This window comes from Xyrauchen texanus, chromosome 34, assembly GCF_025860055.1.
Source record: "Xyrauchen texanus isolate HMW12.3.18 chromosome 34, RBS_HiC_50CHRs, whole genome shotgun sequence".
NCBI lineage: Eukaryota > Metazoa > Chordata > Actinopteri > Cypriniformes > Catostomidae > Xyrauchen > Xyrauchen texanus.
The window spans coordinates 11,611,505-11,628,390 of NC_068309.1; the positions used below are offsets into that span (position 1 = coordinate 11,611,505).

Below are 16,886 nucleotides of genomic sequence, written 5' to 3' on the forward strand. Positions count from 1 at the left end.
GTATGATGCGACAAGCTTTGCCTGGATTTGGGGATTTTCTGCTATTATTCTCTGCAGATCCTCTCAAGCTGTATCAGGTTGTATGGGGACCGTCGGTGGACAGCAATTTTCAGGTCTCTTCAGAGATGTACAACTGGGTTCAAGTGAAAGTGCTTTGGATGGGCCACTCAATGACATTCCCTAAGTTGTCCCTAAGCCACTCTTGACTGTAGCCTTTAGCCTTGTTGTTAGCGTGCCTAGCTCCCGTGCCGGAGATGTCGGTATGAATCCCGCTCAAAGCGGGTTGAGCAGGAACGGTTACACCTGCTGCTGAAAAACACCCCCACAGCATAATGCTACCACCACCATGCTTCACCATTGGGATGGTATTGTGCAGGTGATGAGCGGTGTCTGGTTTCCTCCAGACATGAAGCTTGGAATTGTGGCCAAACAGTTCAATCTTCATTTCATCAGACCAGAGAATCCCGTTTCTCACAGTCTGAGAGTCCTTTAGGTGCTTTTGTATGTATCTTGATTGAGGAGAGGCTTCCGTCTGGCCACTCTGCCATAAAGTCCTAAACAGTGGAGTGTTACAGTGACATTTGAAGTTTCTCTCATCTCCACGAATGATCTCTAGAGCTCAATCAGAGTAACCATCAGGTGATCACCTCTTTTACCAAGGCCCTTCTCCCATAATTGTTCAGTTTGGCTGGGCGGTCAGCTCTAGGAAGTGTCCTGGTTGTTCCAAACTTTTCATTTAAGAATTATTGAGGCCACTGTGTTCTTGGGAAACTTCAATGCGGCACAATCTTCTTCTTCATTTTTTTTGTATTTTTTTTTTTTAGCCTTCCCGAGATCTATGCATCGACACAATCCTGCAGGTAGTTCCTTTGACCTTATGGCTTGGTCATTTGTTTTCAGCTGTGAGACCTTATATAGACAGGTGTGTGCCTTTCCAAATCATGTCCAATTAATTGAATTTGTCACAGGTGGATTCCAATCAAAGTGTAGAAACATCTCAAAGACAATTCAGAGAAATGGGATGCACCTGAGCTAAATTTCAATTGTCTGAATACTTGTGTCAATGTGATATTTCAGTTTTTTCTTTTTAATACATTTGCAAAGTTATAAAAAATCTGTTTTTAGCATAAGGCTGCAACATAACAAATTATGAAAAAAATTAAGGGGTTTGAATAATTTCTGAATGCATTGTAATAACACTAAAGGTTTTTAATTAGGCAGATTAGTCAGAGAGTATAAACATAGTTTTATGTAGAAAATCACTGGTTGCCGAGAGCATGAAACCATAAAAATTCAAGAGACATGTAGAAACCAATAATGAATCAGTTTAATTAATTTCACTTTAGAGTTTACTTTTGTACAATGAAACATTTTTGTTAATGTGTTGGGTTACCAATTGATATCTATATATACATTACATAAAAAAATACTGTTTGTAAAATCTTGAGAACAACTGTAAAATCTGGGTAAAAATATTTGTAAATTCTTGAAGAACTGTTGATAATTTGGAGTTCAACTCACGGGTTAGCTGGACCAAACACAAACATGGAGCTGTATGGTAGGATTTGTTTGGGTGTATTCGGATTTAGATCATCCAGATCTTTCTTTTCCTCATTCAGTTCTTGGCTGTCACCATCAATGTTGTTCACTGCCAAAAAGGTGCTAATTAGACCAAAGGTTTGGAGGGAATGTCAAATAAACTGTAAATGTTTTCTGCTATAGAGCAATGTATTTTTAAAAACTCTTTAAAAAATTCTAGTTAGTAGATAATACATTATTAAAGGTGCACTCCTTGATTTTTTTTGCTAATTGCAACACTTTCAAACAGAAAGAAATAATATTAGTAGAATAGTATTTAGTATTAGTATTAGAATATAGAAAGATAGCATTTCTGAAATATATATTTAAAATTATGTACACTCACATGAGATGAAATGAGAGTTTTATTGTACAGTACATATGGTCACCAGTGCTGGGTAGATTACATCAGAATTGCAGTTGGATACGATTACTAAAATTGCAATCAGTAATGTAGTCTCTTTTATTTTTAAGTAATCTAATTCTTTTGAATTTTCCTCTTATTTATTTGATATCACATGCATTTAAGTAGGATAATCTATACTATTTTGACATAATGTTGCTTAAAACGTAATCCAGATTACATGGAATTTGTTATTATCAAGAACTGAGCATCAGCATGTTAAGATCACATTACCAATTTATATACCGAATATTACTCGCCTTTTCCTGACACTCAGCTGTAAATGGACAGTTTCACTTGTGGAATTATTTATTCATGGCGCATTTTTATAATAACATCGGTAACTGAAAATGTCCGTGCCCTCGCAGCATAAACACAACTGTTACTGAGTCCACCTTTAATAAAAGATGTTTGCAAAAAGAAACATTAAAAGTTGCCGTCAGCCATGAAAAGCATAAGATCATTTTAACATAAAATATATATAAACAATTTCACTAGTCTCTTATCCAGTTGATATTGTAAATTGGTCCTTTGGCAAGGTGTTCCAATGGAGTGCTGAGGGTAAACCAATACTGACTGGGAATTATTGTGGTTTCTCCTGGTGGGGCAGTTATGGTGACAGGGATGTTGACTCCAGTTGGGCCGACTCTGGTGCTGTTCTTTGGATTATCTGTGTCTTCTTGTTTCTCTTCAGTAGGAGACTGGAGAGGGCTGGTGGCTACACTGTCTTCCCCCATTTCTATATGTCTGCCCCTGTATTAAGAACAAAGCTATAGATCAAAACAAAACATATACAACAACATATTTATGCAAGAGATGCATCTCAAAGTTGACCTCAAAAGCAATATAAATCATAAGTACATGCACATCAAAACAACCATAAAATTGGAGCAAAAATTAACATTACTCAACATAAGTCCATTCAGGATGGACACTGTGACCCCAAGAAGTATTTGGACACATATACAGTACTACACTTTAAAATGTATGAATGTCATGCATGGATTAGATATACAAAATATTAAACCAAGCGGAATGCATTTCAAAGAAAGATAGCACAAGTACACTTTCAAGCAAAACATTAGCCACGTTTCCACTATTGGCCAAATGAGGGCAAGTTGTGTTCCCACTTTCACTTCCGGGGCTTCATCGTGCCTCTTTGGGGCTTTCTCAGGGCCAACTCCCAAGCACCCTGGCCTGAAGATAACCCTTGGGCCCCAGTCAAGCCGAATTACATTATTGCTATTTTATATAAATCAAATTCACATTGGCCTACCATGACAAATCTAAACTGTTATAAAATTATTATTAAATTGTACACAGAAATCGAGCAACGAGACAAACTCTTCCTGTAAGCCGCTTTTTCACTATCAGGCCGGAGCGAGCCAGTGCTATCAACTGGCCTGCCAGGGCCAATAACCTCGGACCTCGAGCCACTGTGTTCCCACTATTAGGCCAATAGCCCCGCAATGTTAACCTAAAACCCACACTTAACACGCCGCCCTGTTGCCACCGTCACACACCCCACCCATTTCACAAGTAAGAGGGAAGCTCAAGCTGAGGTATCATATTATCTAGAATATTGAGTTTATATTGAATGTAAACATTAGCTAGCTAGCAAGATAAGTTTACGACTGTAACTGCCATGATGTCCTGAGTGGTCTCTCCACTAACAGCAGGATGATGTTCCAGCACACCGTCCATGATATCAAACCATGATCTTTGGACACCGCTTTCTCCATTTTAATTTTCTAACAGATTTGTCCTGTACCTGCAATTTTTTACCCTGCCTCACTCCCTAGTTGTCCTTGTTTGGCTCAAGGGTTAACGGCAGGCAAAAGGCCATTGGCCATTGGTCCAGAGAAAGCCCAGAAGCGGCACGTTAGAGCCCCAGAAGTGACAGTGGGAATGCAACTGGCCCTGGCACGCACTAGCACACCCTCATTTGACCCGATAGTGAAAACGTGGCTAATGACTGAAGCTGTTGCTCACTGCAGGTTTATACTGTTTGATCCCTATAGTTCAGTGTGAGCTCGCTGAATCTCCACACAGAGCACTGCACTCTCACAAATTCTCTCATTAAAAATTAAGCTGTATAATCCACATAATAAATCAATTATTTCACCGCGTCGATGCCTTGATTAGAACGGGAGAATTGTATTTTTGTTGCGTCGCTCATTTGCAGTGTATTTACCATCTACGCACCAATTGCGAGCGCCACAACATGCAATAAATCCAAAGAAATTCTAAAAGAGCATTTTGCTTTTGTTCTACAGCTTCTTTTCGGGTGTCAGGTATTGTTTCTTCAGTATTAATTTTCATGTGCCACCGCGAACAGAGCTGAAACGTTAAGCAAGCATCTGGGCATCAGACTGTTTAAAACTTACGCATTAGGATCAGTCATTACTGATAGGACAGAGGATAAATTTAAACATCTATTGCTGTATCATTGCTGAATGGACATGTCTGTGATTAGTTAGAATACTCAACCACTGCAAAACACATTGTAAATAGCAACCATTGATGCAAAAATAGCAGACTTAAAATATGTCATTGTAAATTTTCACAATTAAATCATCATGGCAGCCATAAAACGTTTTTCTTTTCATTTTGCAGCCATATCTAGCACCATTGTTTTCAGATGCCACTTGGTTTGACATTTATTATCTAAAGTAATGACGTTCAAACCTTTTTAAGTGTGGCTTTAGCTGTCCGAGAGATTTTTGGGGCACTGTAATGTACTTTGAAAGATCTCACCTGTGGCCTGAAGCTTTAGGGCCCTCTCTCCCCCCATTCTCCCAACAATCCTCTCCATCCAGCGTGGATTGGGCTTTAACACGTGGCCGATGTCTCCTCCTTTCTCCATTTCCTCCCTCCCCTTCTCTGTGTCCTCGTACCTTACTCTCGTCCCTGCCTCCATTACCTATCATGCCATTGCCACTTCCATTAGCCTCTCGGGGGCTGCGACTATTATGACGTCTATGTTCTCTCTCCTCCAACCCCAAACCCTCCTCTGTAGATCCAGTTATGTGCTGGTGGTGCCTATGACCTCCGTCCTGGCTGCAGGAGCGTTCCAGGCCCCCATGGTTCTCTCTATTTCGGCTGTGGTGTCTGTGGTGCCGCCCCTCCCCTGCATCTCCGTTTTCACCTCTACATCGATGGTGTTTCCGTGGGTGGGTGGTGGACGGTTGACATTCTGGAGTCTCCCAATCTTCATCACTTCTCCTCCCTTCTAGGGGTCTGGGATTGTCTGTAGTGTCGTCTCGGTGCTCCACTACCAGCGGGCGATCGTGGTGGGTCTTCATGTCGGGATGGAGGTGCAGTGCAGAAGACACACGCAGACGCTCTTCAGGCTCTAGTTCGTTGTAAAGGGCCTCGCTGCTGCTGCGCAGGTTGTGTCTGCGCAGCTGGGTGGTGCGCTGCTCCCATATGGACATCTTCTGCAGGGATCTCTGCTGCTCTTTACTGAAAATGAGGGGAGAATATTCATTTGAATACACAAAGGCACTGTACTTACTGTGCACACAGTTTACTGTAGAGGAGGTGATGCAATTAGTGTGTGCTAATGATCAAAGCCACTTAAATCGAACAACAATATCCTAAGTTATGACACTATACCTCACAAAGCGACGACATGGAGTGTAGTAGGCATAACTCCTTAGAGATATTTTCAGGGACGCACAACACAAAAAAAATGACACACATGTTAAAGACAAACAGACATATTATACATACAGAAGTTTAGATAGAGAAACAGTAAGGTCAGGGTAAGTAGAGAGAAATATAGAAAGAGAAAAACAAAACATAGACACACAGAGACAGACAAACATACTATTATGTTATTTTTATATAACAAACAATGTGAACCCTTGATTTCAGTAGAACTTTAAAGCATCAAAATATGATGGTGAATTTCTGATTTCTAAAAAATATCCGGTCCCATCTCCCACATGCACATGCACACACACACCCCATACCCACACACCACAAAAACTGTTGATCCAAATGATCACTGAAGCTTCCATACAGCACATCCAGACTGTTCTGTTAAGCTTGGCCTTTATTCATATTAGAAAAGATCCACAATCAAAAGGAGAAAATCAAAGCACCGGAAGCCTCTCAGAGCCTTCACATATATAATACATCTATCTAACGAAAGAAGACAATTAGAAAGAATAACAAACTCCATCTCTGCCCACAAACAGTGTGAAACTTCAAATCTAATCTAATGTTTTTGCAAAACTATGTGTGTTTCTTAAAAGTAACTCTAGTCATGAGAATGGGTAATGACATTTCTGTTCTCACTTGACATGGTGCAATTCTAAAAAAAAATAACAAATTTTTTTTTTTTTTATCAATATTGAGGCAAACTTCCATATTTAAAGTATTGAAATAGTAATATTATTCTGTACAAAACCCTATAGAGCACAACAGTCAAATCCCATTCATTATATTGTTTCTTGAGTGCAACTGTGCTCACCCACTTTTTTAGCCATCTTAGTTCCGGAAGTGTTTTTCCCATAATTTTCTTTCTGTAGGGAATTTATAAATCCTTTATATAAATCCTAAGTTCAAACCAACAAGATCCGAGGTGATTTACAACATTACAAACTTTGATCTGAAAAAGTCAAAGATACAAGACTAACCATGAAGCACTGCAAATGATGCAACCGAAGTAAATAACAATAGAGCTGTTCAGCCGTGATATCAATTAGCATGCGAACCCAGAAGTCTAATTCGCCATGCGTTCCCTCTGGATTTTCCTATTGGTTTTTATAATAGGGTTTTTGAACATATGAGAAAATTCAGGTCTTTGCTAAACATTACTTGAAGATATGTGGACATTTTGTTCTACAAAAAAGAAATTACTCGCAATCATACCTCAAACACGAATTTTGAAGCCGCTTCGTGTTTTTAAAAAAGTATGTAATAGTCGTTAATAATGTTTACGAATAGTGTTTTATTCACTCATAAAAATGCACAGTCTTGAACCTTTGTCTGTCTGCTGGTTGTCATATACTGTACATTTTTGTTTCTTATCAAAGGTTGAAATGTTGTGATTCACTTAAGAGCTGCTTGGTTTTATTCATGGCTTTCTTTATTGAAGAACTTTAAAATCCCTATACAGAAAATAATTGGGAAAAATACTTCTGGAACTAAGACCACAGAAAAGGGCGGCACTATTGTGCTCTATAGACCTTATTCACGCTAGAGCCGTCTTTGATTTTTAATGGGAATGACAACAAGGCTGTGAAGAAGAGACTTACCATCTCTTCAATGGGCTGTCCTGCAGTTTGAAGTCTTTTTGGATCATTCCGTGGACAAAAAATTGATAAAACATCTGTCCAAGAACATTCAGGATACAAAGAACTCCAGACAACATGAGTTGTGGAAAATCAGATGTGATCTAGGAGCTTTATACAGCTTTATACTGTTCGTGGCTATTGAAGAGATGGTAAATCTATCCCTCACAGCCTCGTTGTCATTCCCATTCAAAGATGGCACTAGTGTGAATAAGGTATCTGGCTAATCTCTACACATTGCCTTCTTTCAGTTTTAGTAGTTCTAAATTTGGGTGTCTAATAAGGTCTAAAAAAGTATAACCACCCATACTACCACTAGCGTTCAGACATGCATGGTGGTAATTACTTTAGAGGTATTATGATAATGGCAATAGATGGCCAATAAAATGATTTAATTAAGTGAATTCTGTACAAAACTATTTGTTTACCATCAGAATAACAAACGATGCTGCAGTTCACCCCAAAATCGAGCAGATTACGAGTAAAAAGACAAAGAGGAAAAACAAGGAAATGGTCAGAGGAGAGGAGAGGAGAGGAGAGGGTGAGAATTATTGTAAGTGAGAGCAAAACTCACGGTGAGTGAACGCTGCAGACTGAAGACCTGCGAGAGATTGCATCTCGATTTTGCTTTACAAAACTGCACATGCGAAACAAAAACAAAACAAAACAAAAAGAATGAGACACAAACGCAAATAAAAAAGGTGCAGAGGAAGCAGCTGGCAGTCAGGGTGATGTCACTCTGCCTGTCCATCTGTCCCCTATGTGTTTCAAATACAAGACACACACATTGGTGACACTTTAGTAAAGGACACTTTAAACACTGTACAGACTGTGGTCATGGAGAATGTTTGACATTTTAATTTTAACTTGTGAAAAATGGATAAAACAGACATATATTACGATTTGAATGTCTGGTCCTTCACTTCAGTGTCACCAAAACTTACAAAAGATACAAGCTAATAACTTATGTGTTGAAATCACAAATGAAATGAAAGATCCTAATCTTATAAAAAACAATAACCAGACTATCTTACATTTAAAAAGTGTATAGTTTGCCGTTTTGTAAACAATACATTGTGATTTCATGTGATTAAATTAAATGTATAGTACTTGAATCTACTGGCATATTTGACTATATTTTGAATATGGGAAAACATGCTACAGTATATTTCAATTTATTTTAATAAATAAAAAGCATCCAGCTACATTTGAAAAGGGCATTGGCTCTGTGAACAGACAAGAAGAAATGGTTACACACATATGAAAACAAATAATAATGTACAGTGAAACAACAATGTAAATGAAATTGGCACAACCAGCAAAAGATTCTTTAAAAAGATTGCAAATTCACTGAATTAATTAATAACATGCTCAATAGAAAAATCCATCCATTAAACTTCAATATTTTATTATGTAGCTGATGCTTTCTCATTAAAGTGGAATGTATTATTGCATGTAAAACATGTAAAGTAATAATTATCTCAGGAGGCAGCATGTGATTCAATTAGAATACAAAGGCCGAGAAGTGCAGAATAATATACAGCCATGATATCAAATCTTACCCTAAAGCAACAAAGTTATGAAGAACAGACTACACAGAGAAGGTTTAGGGCAAGGCCAGGGTCACACCAAAACTCACATTGACATAACAGAAATAACAAAATTAAACAAATCCCTTCAATTTGGAGGATGGAATACCATTGCGCAAGGTTGGATATGTTCGGAAAAGATTAGAAACATGACCAAACGCTGAGAGGTAGAAAGAGGGTGCAAAGGGACAAAGGGAGCAGCATGTGTGACATATAATCTTACGCTGCTATGGAGATGTTGGCTGCAGACATGGGGCTGACCTCCTTCACCTCCATGGCCTTTTGAAGAGCCATGCTCTTCTTCGCTGCCTCCTCTTGCTCCTCTTCATCCTGAATGCATAGGCAGCACAGAAAGTCCAAAAGACAATGAGAGATCAGGGTAAAAGCTAAAAGGGTACTGTGCTTAATTGGATTAAAATTATAATAGCAAAACATCATTATATTGTCATAAAACTACAGAAGAACCATTATAACAGGATTGAGCATAACTTCGTAACTTCAACAACACCCAGTAACTGCCCCCAAAGCAGATAGCATGACATTCTAGGGAGCTTTATTAAGGTCTGGAAAGTTGCTATTACCTTTGTCAACTCCTGTGCATTGGCAAGGTTATCCACAGCGATGGCCAAGAATACATTGAGAAGTGTATCTGGTTATAATCAGGTTAGAGGATTGTCTGTATTACATTACATATGGCTTCCCATTTAACATTTATTAGCTCTGCATTAAAGAGATAGTTCACCCAAAAATGTAAATTCTCTCATCATTTACTCACCCTCATGTCATCCCAGATGTGTACAGACTTTCTTCTGCTGAACACAAAGATTTCTAGAAGAATATTTCAGCTCTGTTGGTCCTCACAATGCAAGTGAATGGGTACCACATTTTTGAAGCTCCAAAAAGCACATGAGGGAACTATAAAAGTAATCCATAAGACTCATACATCCATATCTTCAGAAGCTATATTATAGGTATGTGTATTTCATTATAAATTATGCTCCCTGCCCAGTAGGTGATGATCTGCAAAAAGAATGTGAATCACCAAAAACAAAAGAAAAAGAATGTGAAAGTGGAAAATGGTGTAAAAATAACGTAAATATTGATTTGTTTCTCACCCACACCTATCATATCTCTTCTGAACATCTGGATGTAACCACATGAGTATTATGGATTATTTTTATGGTTCTCTTATATGGTTTTTGGAGCTTCACAATTTTAGTACCATTCACTTGCATTAAGAGGACCTACAGATCTAACATATTCTTCTAAAAATCTAAGTTTGTGTTCAGCAGAAGAAAGAAAGTCATAAACATCTAGGGTGGCATGAGAGTAAATTATGAGAGAATTATTATTTTTTTTTTTGGCATGAACTTTCCCTTTAAGATAATAACTTCAGTTTTTAACAATTCCATTAACTTTTGAAAATTGAGGTCTTCAATATAATTTTTTTTATATATTTAAAGAACAGTAAGCAGACTCATTATATATATATATATATATATATATATATATATAAAGAAAATTTAAATAATCTTTGCTTCTAAGGCCTTTGTACACATTACAGCTAAATGTGGTCTTACTTGTTCCTATTCTGTATAAATTAAAATATAGAAATATAGTTTAGATAGAAAGATAGACAGATTGATAAATTAATTGATTGGTTGACTGATTGATTTGATTGATTGATTGATGGATGGATGGATGGATGGGCAGACTGACTGACTGACTGACTGACTGATTGATGGATGGATGGGCGGACTGACTGATTGACTGACTGACTGACTGACTGATTGATGGATGGATGGGCAGACTGACTGACTGACTGACTGACTGATTGATTGATTGATGGATGGATGGGCGGACTGACTGACTGACTGACTGACTGATTGATGGATGGATGGATGGATGGGCGGACTGACTGACTGACTGACTGACTGACTGACTGACTGACTGACTGATTGATGGATGGATGGATGGATGGGCGGACTGACTGACTGACTGATTGATGGATGGATGGATGGATGGATGGATGGATGGATGGATGGATGGATGGATGGGCAGACTGACTGACTGATTGATTGATTGATTGATGGATGGATGGGCAGACTGACTGACTGACTGACTGACTGACTGACTGACTGACTGACTGATTGATGGATGGATGGATGGGCGGACTGACTTACTGACTGACTGACTGACTGATTGATGGATGGATGGATGGATGGATGGATGGATGGGCAGACTGACTGACTGACTGACTGTCTGACTGATTGATGGATGGGCGGACTGACTGACTGAATGACTGACTGACTGACTGACTGATTGATGGATGGATGGATGGATGGGCGGACTGACTGACTGACTGACTGATTGATGGATGGATGGATGGATGGGTGGACTGACTGACTGACTGACTGATTGATTGATTGATTGATGGATGGATGGATGGGCGGACTGACTGACTGACTGACTGATTGATTGATTGATTGATGGATGGATGGATGGATGGGCAGACTGACTGACTGACTGACTGACTGACTGACTGTCTGACTGATTGATGGATGGATGGATGGGCGGACTGACTGACTGACTGACTAACTGACTGACGGACGGACGGACTGATTGATTGATAGATATATGGGATAACGTCATTCTACAAACAAATTCTTTAACCCATACACACTGAACAATAATTTAGGTGATTTAATCCAAATGTGGTTGTCACTCCCAAAACTTCTGTATGTGGCCTATGAATCTGTATGATTTTTTCTCTGTTGACAGGATACAGTTTCCAAAAAGTGTAAGAACAATGAAGTAGACAGAGGAGAACATTCCACTTCGGACGCCACCCTGAGACTCGATCCCATGATACATCACTGCATTCCAATCCTCTCCTGTCAAAATCTTCAAGAAGCAAAAACAGGTCAGATACACATAACAAAATCAGAATATATAATTCAGTACACATATACAGTTACATTTTAAAGTTTCTTGAGACCAAAAATAAAATCAATTGTACCTGGAAGACTGTCATTATGGCTGCAGGGAAGCTGTCAAAGTTTGTTGTGGGTGTTTCATCTTCAAAATTAAACCTAGTTGGGAAGAGACAGCTTGATCACACTTGAGAGGTAAACTTGATATGTCAGTTGTGGTTTGTTTTGAGTCTTGTTTAGAGAACCTGGGCTGTCAAAACAAAGTTACTGAGTAAATGGGATCAAAATTCCCTTGAGCAAAACACTTAACATCAGCAATTTGTGGATTTGGATGTTTAAGTTAAAAAGCATCTGCTAATCAGAGAGATGGGAATAGGCTGCAATACAGACAATCTCTACTGAAACAAATTATGTTTTTATTTAATCTATTGCTTGCTTGTTTTTCTATAACCAGAGCAAACACATAAAGATGCAACAATAAAAAGATTTTCCAAACCCTAAAATTGTACCCTAAGGAAAAGTAATGTTCTTCTAAAGTCTTTGTGACAACCATCACCCAAGCCTTTTAAGATCTTATTGGCAAACAACAGGACGGGAGGATTTGTTTCTCACAGTCTATCCCTATCATTCTACCTTTCTTCCTCTCTCTAGCATTTTTTCCCCTTTTTCTCTCCTTCTATCTCTTACTCTCTCCAAATCCCTTTTCAGAGTCCAGCCTTTAAGGGAAACACAAGAACACAATGGTGAGTCATCCATTCATAAAGGAGAATCAGAGCGCAAGCTTGCTTCCACCACTGTAAATTATTGTGGAAGGGATGCAACACTCAGTCCTGGCTTGTTGTGTTATGTGTGTATAGGCATTAAACTGTAAACATAAAGGTTTCAAACGGGAGCTGTACAAAGATTCATTATTGCATTCTTGCACAAAAAATAAGACACTGTTCACTTATGTATTTGAGTACACCTGCTCATAAGTATGTACTTTATAATTTTGTACTTTGAATTAAGCACAAAATGCTACCTGTATAAGAGTGAAGGACAGCTTTTGTAATCATTAGGGAAATATACTTGGATTTAAATGTATTTAATCCTCACAGAAAAAGAATGTTAATGAAATGGAACGTTAAAATTACTTATATTTTGTGTTGTTTTTCACCAAAGCCTATCGCGTGCCTTCAGAAGTCTTGGAATATGACGTCCGAGCCACATTAATTACTTTTATGATAGTTTTGGGTCCATTTAAAGCTTTAAAGGGATAGTTCACCCAAAAATGAAAATGCTCTCATTATTTACTCACCCTCATGCCATCCCAATTGTGCATAACTTTTGTCTGCAGAACACAAACGAAGACTTTTAGAAGAATATCTCAGTTCTGTAGGTCCAAACAAGTAATTGGTGAGCAGAATTTTTATTCTACAAAACCACATAAATGGCACATTAACGTAATACATAAAACTCCAGGGATTAAATCTATAACTTCAGAAGCGATAAATATTTAAGCCCTTTTTACCACAAATCTCCACTTTCATGTTCCCTTTTATATTCTTCTTCTTTTGTTTTTCATAATTCACATTCTTCATCCATATCGCCACCTACTGGTTAAAGGGGGAGATTTACAGAAAATATGACTTAAATATTGACCTGTTTCTCACCCACAACTGATTTGTCCACTGGAGTCTTATGGATTATGTGATTTTGGAAGATTCACTTGCATTGTGAGGACCAACAGAGCTGAAATATTCTTCTGGGATGACATGAGTAAATGATGAGAATCTTCATTAATGGGTAAACTATCCCTTTAAAGTGAGTCAAAATCAACTGTGGTCTAATTGAAAAGACAAATATTCATTCAAATGTTCCAAATTGTGTTCTTCATAAAAAATGTTTTTTAAACATACAGGTTTGGAATGACGCGAGTGTGTGTAAATTATTAACAGGACAGGCTTCTGCCAGATAAGCTGCCCATCTGTTTACCGTAGGTGATTAATGAGTTAATTCTTTAAAAGTATTGAAGCAAGGTTTATAACTGAGTCAGCTGCACTGTATTGGTTAATAGGAGCCCAATGCCTCAAGATGTTAGAGAGGGAGAGAGAGAGAGAGAGAGAGAGAGAGAGAGGGATGACTGAAGCTTTCATTCATCAAGCTTGTTGTCAGCGTAGTACCCTTCGTTAAAGCAAGCAGACACACTGCATAATCAGCTCAGTAATTCTCAGAGCGTAGAGGTCTAAATCCCTGTTGGCATGCCGTATCACTCGTTCTGCTTACAAGAGTTGGCACAAGGGCAGATGGATTACAGAAGAGAAGACTGATTGATGGATGAATAGATGGATGGAAATTCTGACAGAATATGCATTTGTGTAATTTATGTGACATGTGATGAAATAGGTCAATAAAGCTATACTTTAAATAGTTTCATAATAGCTTCAAATAAATAGTTTAAAAGCTTTCATAGTTTCAACTGAAAAAATACTGAGAAAATTTTAATCTTATACAAAAAACAAAAAAATACTGCAAATGATGCAACTGTTTTCAATGACTGTGTCCAATCAACTTCCAACAAGGCTGAATAAAATGTAAATCTCTCTGGAGCTTCTCTGCTCAATAACAGCTCAAACTTAAGACTAAAAAGTGCACTTGACAGCAGGATTTTACAAGCCCATTACCAAAATGAGATTGTGCAATTAAACACATGTTGTGACTGATTTTGTTCATGTATCCCTACCCCAGGCAGGTGGTGCCAAGGGCTGGTCTAGGAATGGGCACATCTCACATGCTGTAAGGCATTAGATTAACTCTAACTCTCTAAACTCTAAAACGATCTTAAGACAGTGCCAAAGGGCCTTACTCAAACTTCTACCAGAGCTTCATGGTGCACTGCTTCCTGCTGTGGTCAGACACTGATTCTGCATGCTCAGACTTAGCACTGCAGTGCATTTAGCATCTGCTCCAGCCTGACACACATTGCTTGAATGTATTCTACGAATCATTAGTGATAAAGGGTGTGTTCACACTTGTAGTTTGGTTCTCTTGGTTCTCTTGGTCCGGACCAAAAAAGAAAATCATACATTTTGTTCCGGTTCGCTTAGCATTCACAATGGCAAATTTTTATATTTATTGTGTATAAATAATGGTATTTTTACCAGCTGAGAACAAACAAAGAGCTAATGTGTAAAGGAGTCAAAACAGCACCAGGAATTCCTCCGTTGTACACACAAACGAAGATATGCTGCAAGGAGATGTCGCTTCTGAGGCATGTACTGAACTGTAATGGGCAACATAGCTCCTATAATGAGAAGAACCAGGTAAGCTTGAGGTCAGTATTTATGCACATTATTTCCTGTTTTTGGTACGTTTAGACGTCTTTGGTCCATGTTGCGTTTATATATCAATCGAACCGCACCAGAGTTCGTTTGGAAGCGGACCGAGACCCACTATTCAGGCGGTCTTGGTCTGCTTGTTTGGTGCGCACCAAGGTTCGGATGGCAGCGTTCACACTTGATCAAATGAACCACACTAACAGGGCAAAGAGTTTGTTTTAATCAAACCAAACCTGCCAAGTGTTAACACACCCTTAATGGGCTTAGATAAAAGTCATATAAGAATTCCCTTACTGGCCCCCGAAGAGCTGCATGCCCAACAGGGCGAACACCACGATGAAGAGGAAAAGGAGGAAGAGCAAGCTAATGATGGACTTCATGGAATTCAACAGAGAAACTACAAGATTCCTCAGAGAGTTCCAATATCTGTAGTAAAAGAAAAGGGTGGACAGTGGATTACAGTAAATGACAGTCTTAATGTAAGACAATATTAATCTATTTGTCTATTCATTTAACTAACATTTGTCATTCTCAAACTTCTAAAATCATAAAGAGGAGACATGATTAAAGGGATGGGTAAAAAGCTGATACACAATGGGGAATTACGCACTCTTTCATTTACTAAGTAAAAAAAAGTTAATAATTGGTGATAACCCCTACTTAATAAATGTATTACTTGAAGAAATCTTCAAACAGAAAGTATGTTGTGTATGCATTTGTATTCATCTACTTACTTGGTTACTTTGAAGATTCGAAGCAGACGAAGGGCTCTCAGAACACTGATCCCAAAAGACGCACCAGGCTGGATTGCTGCCCACACCACCTCAGATATACTCCCCACAATTACCTGAAAATATAAATCAAAGTTATGAGTTCATTTTGAGTAGCCTCTCATTTAAATGAGCAGTAAACTGATATTGCATTTTTCTTTGCATGCCCTTGCTTTAATTTAGAACACTTGATGATTATTTAATATTAAAAAAACATTTTAAAGTGAGGATATATATATGGATTAATATGGCCAATTACAACAGATATATACAGCAAATTTTCAAGAGGTGGTTTATATTTCATCTCCAGAGGCCAAGGCCAGGTTAGGAATGACATAGTACCATACAACTCAAATTAGTAAGAGTAGTATGCCACTCCGAACTCAGCCCAAGTGTATCTGATGACAAGGAACACCCACTACAGGACAAGCTCACTTAGGTGGCAATTCAGTTGCAAAGGAAGTAAGGCCACCCTGTTCTGCCCTCTGTTGTGCTTTCTCCAGTTACCGCACAAGCTAAACGGTTAGCCCGTAAGCTCGGGGTTCTGGCTCAGCATACAGCCCATTGTACAAAGGGGCATCAGTTTGTTCCTGGGAGGCAGCAGATGCCCTAACCCCACCCCCACCCTGTAAGGATGTGTACCCTGCAAGGAACAACCAGAAGCACCTTTCTCTCATCCCGCAGCATTGCGCTAGCTTCTTCTCCTCTTCAATTCCACCACATTTCTCCTCACTTTCACCACATAGTGATACAGCTAAATGATTATATTAAACTTATAAATGTTGGTATATGTAATAATTTTACAAACTTCTCATTTATTAATCTTTGTGGCTAGGTTTAGGGGTAGGGATAAATGTTGGTGTAGGGATGCTGTGGGACTCCAAATAAACACCACAAGTCTATGAATGTGACATCCAACTGTTGCAAGACTTCAGCATTTCACTGGTTATTTGAAGGGGGCATAACTTGTAGTGGGTGTGCCTTGTAGTGGGT

The 16,886-nt window shown here is 38.6% G+C and overlaps 1 protein-coding gene across 1 annotated transcript in view; it reads right to left on the bottom strand.

Moving 5' to 3' along the window:
• The window catches only part of cacna1bb (calcium channel, voltage-dependent, N type, alpha 1B subunit, b), a 174,726-nt gene that overhangs the window by 61,012 nt on the left and 96,828 nt on the right, over positions 1 to 16,886 (bottom strand). The window contains exons 15-24 of the mRNA XM_052103921.1: positions 15,858 to 15,970; positions 15,418 to 15,549; positions 11,893 to 11,965; positions 11,660 to 11,777; positions 9,455 to 9,522; positions 9,097 to 9,203; positions 7,859 to 7,921; positions 4,739 to 5,446; positions 2,559 to 2,728; positions 1,522 to 1,648 (exon numbers count right to left, since the gene is read on the bottom strand). Coding sequence (XP_051959881.1) covers positions 1,522 to 1,648; positions 2,559 to 2,728; positions 4,739 to 5,446; positions 7,859 to 7,921; positions 9,097 to 9,203; positions 9,455 to 9,522; positions 11,660 to 11,777; positions 11,893 to 11,965; positions 15,418 to 15,549; positions 15,858 to 15,970 — 1,679 coding nt within the window. The remainder of the gene's footprint in view (positions 1 to 1,521; positions 1,649 to 2,558; positions 2,729 to 4,738; positions 5,447 to 7,858; positions 7,922 to 9,096; positions 9,204 to 9,454; positions 9,523 to 11,659; positions 11,778 to 11,892; positions 11,966 to 15,417; positions 15,550 to 15,857; positions 15,971 to 16,886) is intronic.